Source organism: Pteropus vampyrus, unplaced genomic scaffold (assembly GCF_000151845.1).
Source record: "Pteropus vampyrus isolate Shadow unplaced genomic scaffold, Pvam_2.0 Scaffold15, whole genome shotgun sequence".
Lineage (NCBI taxonomy): Eukaryota > Metazoa > Chordata > Mammalia > Chiroptera > Pteropodidae > Pteropus > Pteropus vampyrus.
Genome location: NW_011888796.1, coordinates 14,272,351 through 14,287,846, shown reverse-complemented (window position 1 = coordinate 14,287,846; position 15,496 = coordinate 14,272,351). Strand labels below are relative to the sequence as shown.

General features: G+C 32.4%; 1 protein-coding gene and 1 non-coding gene across 8 annotated transcripts in view; one reads left to right on the top strand and one right to left on the bottom strand.

Annotated features, from left to right (window-relative positions):
- MAP4K5 (mitogen-activated protein kinase kinase kinase kinase 5) overlaps positions 1-15,496 on the bottom strand; it is a 94,591-nt gene that overhangs the window by 56,289 nt on the left and 22,806 nt on the right. For all 7 annotated transcript variants that reach the window (XM_011385659.2, XM_011385668.2, XM_011385632.2 and 4 more), the window contains one exon: positions 15,289-15,346. In XM_011385659.2, coding sequence (XP_011383961.1) covers positions 15,289-15,346 — 58 coding nt within the window. The remainder of the gene's footprint in view (positions 1-15,288; positions 15,347-15,496) is intronic.
- Positions 4,442-4,572, top strand: LOC111735933. The gene has a single exon (XR_002779015.1). It is a non-coding gene; the product is annotated as a small nucleolar RNA SNORA43 (small nucleolar RNA).

The following is a 15,496-nucleotide window of genomic DNA, read 5'->3' as shown; positions in this document are numbered from 1 at the left end:
CAACAGTCCTTTCATATAAATGTTAGTTGATAATCATTCAGTTAAAGAATATAGTGTGCTAACAATTTTAAAGAATTAGATAAACCAAATAAGGGTACAATTTTCCAACAATTAAAAATCTGAGTAAAAATCACTAAGAAAATCTAGCTTTTATTTATAAATTTGGAAAACATGTTTTACATAAATGGTTACATATACCTTTAAAAGTGCACCATACTTAAAAATTTATTTCAGCATGTACCAAATAGTTTCTAAAGAGTTAGAAAAAAAATTATTTCTTAATAGTCTGCTAATGGAAGGGGATCAATGGAGATCATCCAAAACAAATGTATGCATAGTGGTATATAAAAAATATCTGGAAGGAAAGAGGAAAAAACACCTCTTTGAGTGGGAATAGGACAGGAGAACTTTCCTTAGTAAAGCCTTTGAGTGGGAATAGGTCAGGAGAACTTTCCTTAGTAAAGCCTACACATAAATCATATCTTCATTATACTCTTAAACAATAAAATAATCTTGGAATGCTTTAACTCTATTACCTTTTCCTAACTCACATGCTTTTGTAGGCCAGAATTTTAGTTCTTTTCTAGAGCCTCACAAAACGCCATCTTCATTATCATTATTAGTTCACACAGGTATGTTGTCTTTTCAAAAAGATTTATTCATAGTTATCATTTTCTTTGCTTTTCCTTACTTTTTGCAACTCAGCCTTACCATCTGGGATCACATTCCTTTTTTTGATGTTTTAGAATTTGCTTTAGTGAGGGTCTACTGGTACCATATACTATTAGTTTGTCTGAAAATGCCTTTATTTAAGCTTTAGTGAGGGTCTACTGGTACCATATACTATCAGTTTGTCTGAAAATGCCTTTATTTAAGCTTCACTACTGAAATATATTTTCATTGATAATCCTTTTCTTTCAGCTCTTTGAAAAATATCTATTCACTGTATTCTTTCTTTTTATCATTTTGATAAGCCACTCTTAAGTCTTAATACATTCTTTTCTCTGTACTTAATGTCTTCTTTCTCTAGCTGTTTGAAAGATCATTTGTTTTTAGCATTCTTCATTTTCACTACTATACATACACATGTGCATTTCTTTTTATTTATTCTGGTCAGAATTCTTAAATATTCGGTTTTTCTATCAGTTCTGAAAAAATTTTCAACATAAATACTTCAAATATTGCCTTTGCCCAATTGTATCCCTACCTGATGAGATCTGTTAGATCTTTTCACTCTGTCTTCACGTATTTTATATTCTTTCATATTTTTTATCTCTTTGCTTCTCTATGCTACATTTTGCATAGTTTCTTCATTCCCTCATCAGCTATGTCTAAGTTGTTACACATACTAAATTTTAAATCTGTAACTTTCGCTTCTGGAAAATCAATTTGGTTATTTTCAAATCTGCTCATCTTTAACAGTTTCTTTTTCCTCAATAATTTCAAATCATTCTTTTATTTATCTAATCAATATATAGAACATATAATTCCAAAATCTGATATCTTCATGGGTCTGTCCTGTTGGTTCTGCTGGTTCTTGCTCAGGCACCTTTACTCCTTGTGTCTTTTGTGATTTTTGACTCTGAGCTTTTATTTCTTGGAACTTTATTTGTGGGAATTCTCTGAAATTTGAGTTAAAGGTGAGAGACTACATTAGTTTCTGCTAGGTGTACTACCTTACAACAAGGGTCCCCAGCTCCCAGGCCATGGACTGGTAGTGGTCTGTGACCTGTTAAGAACTGGGCCGCACAGCAGGAGGTGAGCAGCGGGGAAGGGAGAGAAGCCTCATTTGTATTTGCAGTCGCTCTCTCCAGTGCTAGCATCACTGCCTCAGCTCCATCTCGGATCATCAGACATTAGATTCTCACAGGAGCACCAGTCCCTGCTGCCAAAAAAGTTGGGGACCACTGCCTTACAAGACATCTGCAACTAAAAAAATCAAGGTTTTTAAAGTCACAAACATAGTGTGACTCCAATTCAAAACAAGCAATATTTACTGACATTGTTTGCAGATGACACAATACCATATATAGAGAACTCCACAGATTCCACCAAAAAACTCTTAGAACTAATAAATGAATTTGGTAAAGTAGCAGGATACAAAATATTCAGAAATGGGTTGCATTTTTATATATCAAAAATGAACTATCAGAAAGAGAAATTTAAAAAACAATCCCATTTACAATTGCACCAAAAAAATAAAATACCTAAGAATAAATTTAACCAAGGAAGTTAAAACTATTAAGACACTAAAGAAAGCAACTGAAAATGATACACATAAGTGGGAGGATACACCGAGCTCATGGTAGGAAGAACTAACATCGTTAAAATGTCCATACTACCAAAAGCAGTCTACAGATTCAATAAAATCCCTATCAAAATACCAATGCACTTTTCATAGAACTAGAACAAATAATCCTAAAATTTATATTGGAACCAAAAAAGACCCTAAATAGCCAAAGCAATATTGAAAAAGAACAAAATTGGAAGTATCATGTTGCCTGATAGTAAGCTATATTACAATGCTTATGAAAATAAACTCAGTATAGATTAGAGACTTAAATGTAAGACCCGAAACCATAAAACTCCTAGAAAAAAAACACAGTCGATAAACACTTCAACATTTGTCTTAACAATATTTTTTTTGAATATGTCTCCTAAGGCAAAGTCAAAAGCAAAAATAAGTAAATGGGACTATATCAAACTAAAAACCTTTTGTACCAAAAAAGAAACCATCAATACAACAAAAAAGGCAATCTACTGGATAGGAGAAAATATTTGCAAATGATACATTCAATAAGGGGTTAATATCCAAAATATATATAAAGAACTCATATAGCTCAACATAAAAAAAAAAAAATCTGATTAAAAAATGGGCAGAGCAAAGCACAGAAGAGAAAATTCTCTAACGCCAGGACAAAAGAAGGATAAATCTCATCTCACAAAGAGACAGGACAAGAACATGAACTAATTGAGAGCATGCTCCTGCTGGAATGATTTGCTAACAACTGTAAAAATTTGGAGCTATACTGGAAATTTTCACAGATAAGTTACAAGAAGGATCCCAGTTGGTGAACGGATTTGGTGGAACCGGAGGTATCTTGTGTTACTGAGTTGATTTCCAGGGAATGTAATACCAAGGAGGGGACTATGAATTTTTTGACCTTGATGACTATTAAAAATGATAGTAGACATGGGTCCAGTAAAATGTGCCTCGCCCTCCAGCATCCAACGCAAGGAGCATATTTGTGATGGAATCCAAACAGATCCCTGCCTTATAACAGAACACTTCTAGAACTTAATCCATGACCACTGGATATTGAAACAAAACAAAACAAAACAAAACAAAACAAAACAAAACCAGACCCAGCCTTTCCCTTTGGTTTATCATGGTGTCAGAGTAGAGCCTACAACTAAGTACCTGCATGCCACTTTGGACTAATTTAAACAAGAATCTCAGTTTTTACTTTTACTTAACATTGAAATTGGTTGTTTTTATATTTTGTGGAAAAAATGGTACTTTTAACATTTATACATAGAAGCAAAAATACCTTAACTGTTATAAACCTTCAAAAGTTAATAGAAATGAGATCATACAGTTTTGTTTCTTATTCTGAAGAGATAAATTAAACTGCTATATTTCACAGTGACCCATTTACATGGCATTCTCAGCTTAGATTGCATAAAAAATATATGTGGTGAAATGTTGGGGGGAAAATAGGCAAAAGAACATGAATAGACATTTCTCCAAAGAGGACATACAGATGGCAAATAGACACATGAAAATATGTTCAACATCACTGATCATCGGAAAAATGCAAATCAAAACCACAATGAAATACACCTCACGTCTGGTCAGAATGGCTATTATCAATAAAGCAACAAATAAACAAGTGATGGCAAGGATGTGAAGAAAAGGGAACCCTCATGCACTACTGGTGGGACTGTTAATTGGTATAGCCACCATGGAAAACAGTATGGAGATTTCTCAAAAAATTAAAAATAGAACTGTCATATGACTCAGCAATTCCACTTCTGGGTATTTATTCAAAGAAATCTAAAACACTAATTTGAAAAGATATAGGCACCCCAATGTTCATGACAGTATTATTTACAATAGCCAATCTATGGAAGCAACCTAGGTGTCCATCAATAGATGAATGGATAAAGAAGCTGTGGTACATACATACAATGAAATATTACCCAGCCATAAAAAAGAATGAAATCTTGCTATTTGTGACAGCATGGATGGACTTAGAGGGCATTATTATGCTAAGTGAAATAAGTCAGAGAAACACAAACACCATATGATTTTACTTACATGTGGAATCTAAAAACAAAATAAATGGACAAGCAAAACATAAACTCATAGGTATAGAGAACAAATTGATGGGAGGGGGATTGAGAGGATGGGTTAAAAAGGTGAAAGAGATGCTCTGCAGATGCTGGACCTGCTGGCACCACAGACACAGCTGCTGTGCTGCAACTATGATATTAGGGCAAAGAAGTAGCTATTTCTACACTCAGTGCCCAGAACAGTGGGCACTAAGAATGGTCTGTAGCCTAACACTCCTCAGAAGGAAAAAAAAAAGTGAAAGAGATTAAGAAGTACAAATTGCTGGTTATAAATACAGTTACAGAGATCCAAAGTACAGCACAGGGAATACGATCGATAGTTTTATAACTACATATGGTATCTAATGGATACTAGACTTAAAGGGGTGATCACTTTGCAAGGTATATAAATGTCTAATCACCATGTTGTACACCTGAAACTAATTTAATATTGTATGTCAACTGTAGCTGAAAAATGAATTTAAAAAAAAGACAAGAAATATGTTTTGTGGTCCTGGCTAGAGGATGGCAATTATATTTCTAGCTTACCCAGATAAAAATCCATTTGGGGTCCCAGCATTTTGCAGGGTGATGACTCTTCACCTAGGATGGGTCTTAGATTTTTTCTCCTATCCTTTGTGCCATATGTGAAGAACATAAAAGGCAAGTCACAATTTTATTTGGTTCAAAACAGTTTCCTCAAGATTTGAGCCTGCCTCAAGGTCCTGCCTATTTCTCTAGGTTTTAGCATTTGATTATTCCTTACTTTCTTACAAGATACCTAATCTCTTAGTTTCCTCATCTACATATGAGTATATAATAAAACTGCAGAGGATTATTTTGAGAATAAATTTAATATTTCTAAGATCATATTATGTACCATATAAGTATCTGTTATTATTATTATTTCTATTGCACTGCTGTATTTTTAAAAATTTACCGCAATAAAAAATAATTTAAAATGACATGTACTAATAACGTACTAATACATTTCTAAAGTTTATGTAATCAATGCTAAAAATAGATACGAAGGGAAAACTGATTTTACTGTACAGCTAACTAGGCATTTTTCAGAAAACCAATTAGTCCAATGCTCACTATTGTCAGGTAATTTTCAAATGTCCATGAAAATATAGTGACACTATGGTAGCAATCTTGTCAATTTGACAGTTCTGGCTAGCAATTAGGAAACATGAAATTGTTCCATTAAGCAAAATAAATATAGACTGTAAATAGAACAGTCATTTCTAACAAAACATTTTCTTTCAGATGTCTATTTTAGATTCTGAAAACTCACCTATCAGTTTTAAATTAACTAATTTAGAATCTGGCATTGAAGTTCATCTTTTTTATTATATAGTAACAAAAATATCTTAATTTCAATTTTATTTTGTGTTCAAAAGCAAATTGGCATCTAACGGAAACAAAAGACCCTAGCATTACAAGAGATTTTTTACCTATTAAATAGCAGAAAATGTCTCTTTAGCCTTTAGTTTTCTGTATCTATTATTTAAAAACAATAAAAGGACATTTTTGGTGGTGATCTGTAGAAAATTAACATTTTCTATTAAGTCAGACTTGAACTTTCCATATAGTGAAGATAGGGTGCCAATTTTTTATTTTATGGATTATTTTTAAAAAATCAAGATTATTAGATTTTTTAAACAGAAGTAAATACTGAAAAGCAAGAACATAGCACTTAACCAGAATAGCTGACATTTGTCCTATTTGGCCAAAACTCCTACTTGGGGATTTCTTTCAAGAAAATTAACAAGGCAAACTAATGGCTGTTTAAATCTTTATAGACTTCTTGACTTATTAAAAATTTACTCTACTTTCTCTGCTTATAGTTCCAGGAAACAAGATGAGGTATTACAAAACAACTGAGAAAGGTTTTACACATCTATTCAGATATTTAAAGATTCTTGCCTATTTTGAAAACTGTCTACATTAATGAAATACATTTAACTTGTTATTTTATTTAAACATACTCAACTATTTTATGAATATTTCAAGTTAGCATTTTTAAAAACAAGCAAGCAAACAAGAGTGTACTGCAAGGACTCTGATGATTTACTTTCTCAAGAATCTTGTTCCTGTTCTGCTGTCGGCTGCCACTAGCTACAGACTTGTTTGAGCAAAATGAACATCTGTAAAATGAGTTAGAAGGCAGGCTGAAATTCAGACACAGACAGGAAAACATGGTGACAAACATCATCAAAATACCTGCCTGCTTTTCTAGGGCAGTTCTGATGTCTGACAAAGAGATGGAAAATGTAACTAAAAATAAAAATGGTATCACTGATAGTTTATTTTCAATACTAATCACTGGTAAGCCAAATTATTTGAATGTCACCATTTGTAAGATGTTGCCTATATTTAATAAGTATCTACTATTAAAATGAGATAAATCATTCTTGAAAATCATTTGCCTATGTATGTGAAGAGCAACAAAAGTAGAGGGAATGTAGTTAGCATTAATATGATGGCTAAGTGGAGGGCCAGGGGAGGGAGGGAGCAACTGGGGGGATCGTTTTATGAACATTATAGATGTCTAACTAATGTACTGCATACTTGAAACTAATTTAAATAAATAAGTTTATTTAAAGAAAAGAAAAAGAATAGGGACATAGGAAAGAAAGCTGACTCATTTCTTTTTCAATTATTTTTACGGCAAATTAAAAAAAATTCTCTGTGCTAATCTATTTTTATTTTTAACTCTAATGTTTACTTTAGAATTTTTATGAGTATTAGGAAAAGCCTGAAAAGCAATTTGTTTTTCAGTAAAATTTTAAATATAATTAAATTAAATTAAATTTCCAGGGGCAAGTCGGTAAATACAGAATAAAATTCAGGACTTTAAAATTACTATAAACTTTAATAATCTATTTTTAACTCGGGTGAAAAGTATTAAGTTTACAGCTGCTATTTCATTCACTTAAAAAAAAAGTCTTGTTTATATTTTGTCAGACAAAAGGCTTTTTCTAAGTCATATTGGCAAATAATTATCTTCTCATGTTTAAATACAACTCTAAACCAGTTCATCTGTTAAATCAATACAAGGAAACACTTCTGTATCACATTGGCTTTAGTGTAATTTTTTTAAAAGCTGCAGAGTATAGTTAAGAATTCATTTCTGAAATACATCTGTCTCCAGAATTATCTGAAGTATCTGAACCAAATGTTGGAAAAATTCTTTGGCACACCATCATATTTTTAACCTAAACATTTCTTTAAGTCTGTTTCAGAAATGTGAAAAACCTCATCAACTCTGGCTTTACTGAAAATGCTAAAAAACATCATGGTATAAAAATCTATGGTCATATAGGAAAAAAAAATTTTTTAAGGCAAAAAGAGAAAAAAAGAAAAAGAAAGAAAACAAATAAAATATAATGAGACGATGCAAATGAATAAAATCAGTCACTTAATGGAGGATCAATTCCTCAAATTCTAAAGCAAAGAGGATGAAAATGAATGAAACTATTTACTGAAAAGTATATATTTAAACTATAAGAAAAACTTATTTCTTGGGTAACTAATTTTATAGTTGTTACTAGTTTTTAAAATTATAATTATTATTAACCATGAATCAAAATCTAAAGATATCATAAATATTAAGGGTTTATTTTCTGAACATCACAGCTTAGAGAAGATATGCTATATTGGTGCCGAAATCAGGCAGAAGCACCTACAAGAAGAAAATTATCAGGCCTGCCTTACAGTTTTCTCTAACAATATTCAAGGGAGTAAATGTCTATAGATTTTTTGAGAGTGGAGAAAAATGTGTGAGCAATAATTTTATACCTAGTCAATTAGTCATTCTTATTCAAAGGCATTTATAATACTCCCTTGTACAAAGAGTGCCCACTATGTGCCTATTGTGTTCCAGGTGTTAAAATATAACAGTGAAGACAAATCACTGTTATCATGGATCTTGCATTCTAGGAGAGAGAGACACACACCTTAAACAAATATACATATATATGTGTGTGTATAGAAAGTATCAGGCAGTCACATGTCCTATGCAGAGAACTAAAATAACAAGGACCTGGGTGTCTACTTTAAATTAGGTAGTTGTAAATGGGTCTCTCTAAGGACATGACATTTAGGTTGAAACCTGAATGAGCAAGAGTCTTTTGAGCAAAGATCACAAAAAACAGTACTTTAGGAAGAATGGAAAGGCTACTTTAATCTCATACTGTTTAAATAAAAAGAAAATGGAGGCAGAGAATTTGAAAAGATACACAATAAACTCAAGAGAAGTAGACAGAGCAGATCATGTAGGATTTTATAAGCAGGGTTGAAAGTCTGAATATCATCCTAAGTGGGTTTGGAAGCTCCACAAAGGTTTAAGCAGGAGAGCACTATGATTTGTGTTTCAAAAAGATCACTCTGGTAGCTTGTAGAAACTAGATGGTAGCAGATGGGAGGTATGGGAGAGGAAACGGGGACAAGAAGGGTGGAGATGGTAATAAAGAGAAGTACTTGGATGTAGGATATGTTTTGGATATGGAGTTGAAGGAACTTGCTGACTGACTCTGGAGTGCAAATAAAAGAAAGAAGTCAAGGGCAAAGCCCACCAACAGTGGGCACTGAATCTATTTAAATATAAAACTAAATCTAAATTATCTGCATAACATATATTATAATTCTTTTTTTTTTTTTACCAGACAAAATACTTTTTTAAAAATTGTTACTGGGGTGGTTCCACAGAGTAGTGGTTAGCATGTCTGCTTTACGCACATAAGGTCCTGGGTTCGAGCCTTAGTGGAGCCACGGTCCATATCCCTGGTGTGCCAGGCCCCGGATGTGCTAGGCCCCGGGTGCATGCTGTGAGCGCATGGGAGGAGAAGCCCCACCTTCAGAGATCCAGCTCTTAAGAGGAAATGACAACCAGGAGTGAAAGTGGGGGGGGGGAGGTGTTAAAAAAAATTGTTATTATTAGTTTCAAGTATACAGTACATTGGTTAGACATTTATATAGTTTATAAAATGATCTCTCTGATTGCTCTTTTTCTCCTCTGGCTCTCTATCTAGCCATTACATTAATGCTGACTGAATTCCCTATGCCATACATTATAATTCTTAAAATAAAAAATATGCAGACTAACATACGCTTATGTCCCAGTACAATCAAAAAGTTCTGAGGCTAACCCCGACCCCCAAATAAACTAACAAATGTCTTTAAATTGATGAAGAGGAGCTGAAGAGGCAAGGGGAGTATAAATATGTAAAGTTCAACATTTTTAAATCCTGGAAGTAAATGACTATTTCATTAAGTTAATCAATCAAAACCACAAATTTAAGTATATTATTCAAAGTCTCACAAGCCATCCTCTGATAAAATTACAGACTGTTCCTTTCAAATTATCAGTAATAAAAATAAACTTCTAGCCATAATTTTTTAAAGCTTCAAAAAACATTAAGAACAAGAAATAAAAAACCCACAAGAACAGAAGATCAAACATCTCATTAAACTATAACATAGTGATAGACTCATCTATTAAAAACAGAAAGATTGAGACTGGGTTATAAAATAACACTCAAATACAATTTCTTATAAGAGAAACACCTAAAAACCAATGAAGGATTTAAAAAAACAGGAAGGATTAAAATAAAATGTTAGGCCCAAGTATAGCAGCTCTCCCTATTTGTTATATGTTGCATAAATGTAAAGAAAAAAAGGTAGACTGGCAATATCAATCTTGGACAACGTTACTTTCAATGCCAAAAGGAAATCAAAGAATACTGAAAGTAACAATTCTATTGGAAAAACTATGAAAAATTAACAGAAAAAACTATCAGAAAAATATGAATTCTGTAAAACTGCCAGAAAGAAAATAAATCCAATAAAATCAATGACTTACATAAATATCAACAGTAACCAATTAGAAAGTTTAAGAGGAGGGGAAAGTACCATTCACAATAGCAAAAAATATCATAAATATGAAAATTTATATGGCAAAAGTTGTATTTTCCTGAAGACCTGAATAACAAAAAAGCCTTATTATTGTCAAAATGCCAAGTCTTCCAAATTAATCTCACAAGCTTTTTTTATCTTTGATAAAAATGATTTTAAAGTTCTCTTAGAAAAAAATTATGAAAACAGAAAGGAAATAACTGAAAAATAAAAGCAATGAAGATTATAAAATGCAATGAAAAGTTAGAGTAATCAAAAACAGGATAGTACTAAATTACAAATAGAGAGAAAAAAATCACTGAAACAGAAAATAAAACTCATGCTTACACAGAAATTCAGTTTATGACAATTGGGGCATTTCGAATCTATGAATAAAAGACAGAGTTTATAGTAAACAGCTTTGGAAAACTGTCTAGCAATTTGAAAAAAGAATAGACCTAGAGCTCTTCTTCACTCCTTAGAACAAAATCATGCCTAATGGAATACTTAAAACATTTAAGTACAAAGGAAGGACAAAAAGGAAAAAACGAGAAGAAATTAGAGTTAAATAGTTTTAGAATACCCTAGCAGAAAAGGCCTAAATATGAGAAAGAGAGGAATAGACATAGGAGCAAATTTATCTAAAATGAAAAAACAAAAAAACAAAAAACTTTCAAACAGAAAAGTACCATAAGCTGAGTATGAACATAGAAGACAAACTGGGGACAACTTAAGACATATAAAGTCATTATTCTTAAAGTGCATATGGCTTTAAAAATCAATAACATAAAAGGCAAATAACCTGACAGAATTGCACAGAGCACAAGTATAGACAATTAACAGAATATAAAAATAGTCAAACACTAATATAAATCATCAAGCATTTACTAAACTTCTATGTTATTCTTTTGGGAGAAAGCTTTTAAACATTAGTCAATCCTTCTATGAGAATGAACTCTACCAAAGTCAGCAGCTTTTACAAAGCAAGGCAGTAAGAAATTCCAACCTTTCAAAGAGGCTTAATTTATGGTCCCAGAAATTAATCCTTATGTGTTAAATAATAGCATCATATAATAATTTATTTTTTATGGTTTATTGAGAATTCAGAATTGTAGGAGTTAAAAAATATACTCATTAATTCATTATATGAACTATAATCATAAGTAGGCCAGACCCTCAAGTCAAAAAAGTGAAACGGTGCTATAACAAGCCCAGTGTACTCACTGAAGGCAGAGGATAAACATCTTTGTTTCCTCTGCAAATCCAGTCCATTCCTTTTCTGGACTATAATTGTCCCTTGAACATAAGTTGAATATTTGCTCAAGTGACTCCTCCAGGAAAGCAAATGCTTGCATAGTTCTGTTCCTCCTATTTGTGTTAGTGACATTTTAGAGATCATTCTACGGGGGAAAAGCAAATAAAAACTACAGTGAGGGGGTGGCTCCATAGTGTAGAGGTTAGCACGTCTGCTTTACACGCAGAAGGTCCTGGGTTCATGCCCAAGGTGGAGCCATGGACCATTCCCTGGGTGTGCCAGGGCCCCCAGGTGCGCCAAGCCCCGGACACGCCAAGTCGCCCAAGTACACCCGGGGTGCCAGGCCCCGGAGGTGCCAGGCCCAGGGTGCATGCCACAAGCATGTGAGAGGAGACGCCCCGCCTTCAGAGATCCAGTTCTTAAGGGGAAACAGCAACATTTATAGGTCAGGGGTGGAAACTGGGGCGGCGGGGGGGGAATTAAAGAGGGAGAAAAAAAAAGCTACAATGAGATACCACCCCTTCACACCCATTAGGATGGCTGCTATAACAAAACAGAAAAATAACAAGTGTTGGCAAGGATGTGAAGAAATTAGAATCCTTGAGCTCTGCTGGTAAGAATCGTAAAATTATTAGGTGGAACTTAATAAGGGGACTCTAAAAGAGTATTATTATAACAATTTCTATTATCTAGGAAAAAAGAATACTATGCTACATCAGAAAGTTTATTCTTAGAGTGTTGAAGTATATGCTACCTCAGTAGTATCTATCTAATGAATCATACACATAATGATCAAAATATTATATTTGAAATGCAAAACCATCTTAACTGCTCAGATTAAGAAATTGTTTGCCTAATTATGGTCACACAATTACTCTACATGTCTAAGTTTATAAAGCAGCAAATAAACAGATCATTAACCATTCATCTATCTGGTCAAAAATTACTACTCCTCATTCCAATGAGGAGTAGTAATTTTCTTTTGAAAACTAGAAAAACACATAATAAAATTTACATGGACTCTCAAGAGACTCTCAGCAGCCAAAAGAACCTTGAAAAAGAAGAACAAAGCTGAATTTCCTCACATTTCCTGATTTCAAAACTTACTACAGAGCTAGAGCATCACAATAGTGTGACAGTAATACAAAGACACATGTAATCGGTTAACAGAAGAGCCCAGAAAAAACCCTTGCTTAGATGGTCAAATAATTTTTGATAAAAGTGCTAAGACCATTCAAAGGAGAAAGGACAGTCTTTTTAAGGAATTGTTGAAAACTGGATATCCATAAGCAAAAGAATGAAATTGGACCCTTACCTAACACCATATAAAAATTAACTCAAAATGGATCAAAGACTTCAATGTAAGACCTAAAATGGTAACTCTTATCTTCAGTATGACACCAAAAGGACAGATAATGAAAGAAAAAAAATTAACAAATTGAACACTTCATGAAAATTTAAAAATGTTGTGAATCAAAAAACTTACCAACAACAAAAAGGCAAACCACAGAATAAAATATACACAAATCACATGTCTGATAAGGGATTAATATCTAGAATATATATACAGAATTTCTAAACTCAACAACAAAAAAACAAACAATCCAATTCAAGAATGGACAAAGGACTTGAATACGCATTTCTCCAAAGCAGATATATAAATGGCCAATAAATACATGAAAAGATACTCAACATCATTAATCATTAGAAAAATGCAAATAAAACTATAAACCCAATAGGATGGCTGCTATAACAAATAAAACAGAAAAAGAACAAGTGCTGGAGAAACTAGAACCCTTGGAAACCATTGGTAGGAATGTAAAATTGTACAGCTATTGTGGAGAATAGTATGGTAACCCCTCAAAAAATTAAAAATAGAATTACCGTATGATCTAACAATTCCATTTCTAGGTATATACTCAAAGGAATGAAAGCAAGGTCTTAAAAAATGTTCATGTTTATAGTAGCAGTGTTTATAATAGCTATAATGTGGAAGCAAGTGTCTATCAACAGATGAATAAGTAAAATGTGGGATATACATACAATGGAACATTATTCAGCCTTGAAAAGGAAGGAAATTCTGATATATGTGACAACATGGACGAACCATAAGGACATTATGCTAAGTGAAATAAATCAGTCACAGAAAGACAAATACTATATATGAAGTAAGTAAAGGTCAAAATCACAAGAGATGGAAAATAGATGGTGGTTGCCAGGCACTAGGCGGAAGAGGGGAATGGAAAGTTATTGTTTACTAGATGTAGAATTTCAGTTTTACAAGATGAAAAGAGTTCTGGAGATGGATGGTGGTAATGTGGTAGCACAACATTATGAATGTATTTTATACCAGTGAGCTGTACACTTAAAAATGGTTTCAGTGGTAAATTTTGTGTTATGTGTATTTTACTACAGTAAAAAAAACTTGGAGGAAAAAAAAGCTACTACTACTCTTGTTAGAAACTTTGAGCTGCAAACTTGGAGGAAAAAAAAGCTGCTACTACTCTTGTTAGAAACTCCTTGAGGGAGTTATTAAAAGTGCAACATATCTACAGATCTGGATATGTAGAATCTAAAAAACAAACAAACAAACAAGCTCATGGATACAGAGAACAGACTGGAGGTGATGGGATGGGGAGGTGGGTAAAACGGGTGAAGAGATACAAAAGGTAGGAACTTCTTCCTATAAAATAAATAAGTCATGAGGATATAATGTATAGCATGAATATAGTTAATAATATTGTACTGCATATTTGAGAGTTGCTAAGAAAGTACACCTTAAAAGTTCTCACCATAAAGAAAAAAAACTGTAATATGCATGATGACAGATATTAACTAGACTTATTGTGATCCTTTCACAGTATATGCAAATATTGAATCATTATGTTGTATACCTGAAACTAACATAATGTTTTATGTCAATTATGCCTCAGTAAAAAAAAGAATATTTACTGACCTAGGAAATGTCCTTTATGTAATGTTGGTGGGAGACAGCATACAGTGTATGCAGTATATGTTAACTTTGTAAAATGCTTACATGTATACAGAGTAGGAAAATGGAAGGAAATACACCAAAATGCAATAATAGTTCTGAGTGGTAAAATAATGGATTTATTTCCTTCTTTACACATTTCTGAATTTTCTATTCTTTGCAGAACCTGAGCATAATATCGATTCTAATACTTTTTAAAAAAGATTCCATTATTAAGAAAAAAAAAAAGAAACTTTTAGGATATCAAAATAATAAAATTGTTTCAAGTTTTATAGTTTTGTTTTCAAAGCAAATTACTTAGTATGTTTCAAAACAAACAGTCTTCTGACAGAAAGAAGTGTTAGAAAAATAAGCATTAGGCAAAGGCAAGAATTACTGAACCTAAATCAACCAGCCAGAGAACAGCTGAAATATAAAATATCATTATCCCAAATATTATTGAATATCCCCCCCCAAAAAATCAATGAATACTTTCCTAATCTAACTCTCAAAAAAGTTAATATTAAATTCACTATTACCTTAAAAGAAAATTTAACACTGTTAATATGTCTTCCAATTTTTGAATGTGCATATTTTAAATTTTATTTAGCAACAAAACTATTATATCAAACTTGTATTTAACTAAAAACCTCCAATGCAATTTAATCTAATCATATTTGAGATATCCTAGTGCTCTGACAACATATAAAGATTTCTTTTGAAAGAAAGGAAACAAGAAAGGAAATATATATGGTAAATGCTTTTAAGTCCTATATTTATAAACTGCACAAAAGTGTTCAAAAACTGTCTTGAGAGTTTTAATACATACCAGGCTCCAATTTGATAATTTTTACTGCAGCCAATTCTCCTGTATGTATATTTCTGGCCTAAAATGAAAATGAAAATAAAATGTTTTAAACGTTTGTTATTTATATATAACTTACTTGGTGCTATGTTAGTTAATTGCTTCTCAATCACGTTTTTAACAAAGCTAAAAAAAAAATCTTTATTTCAATAAGTATACTAATTTTTCCGTT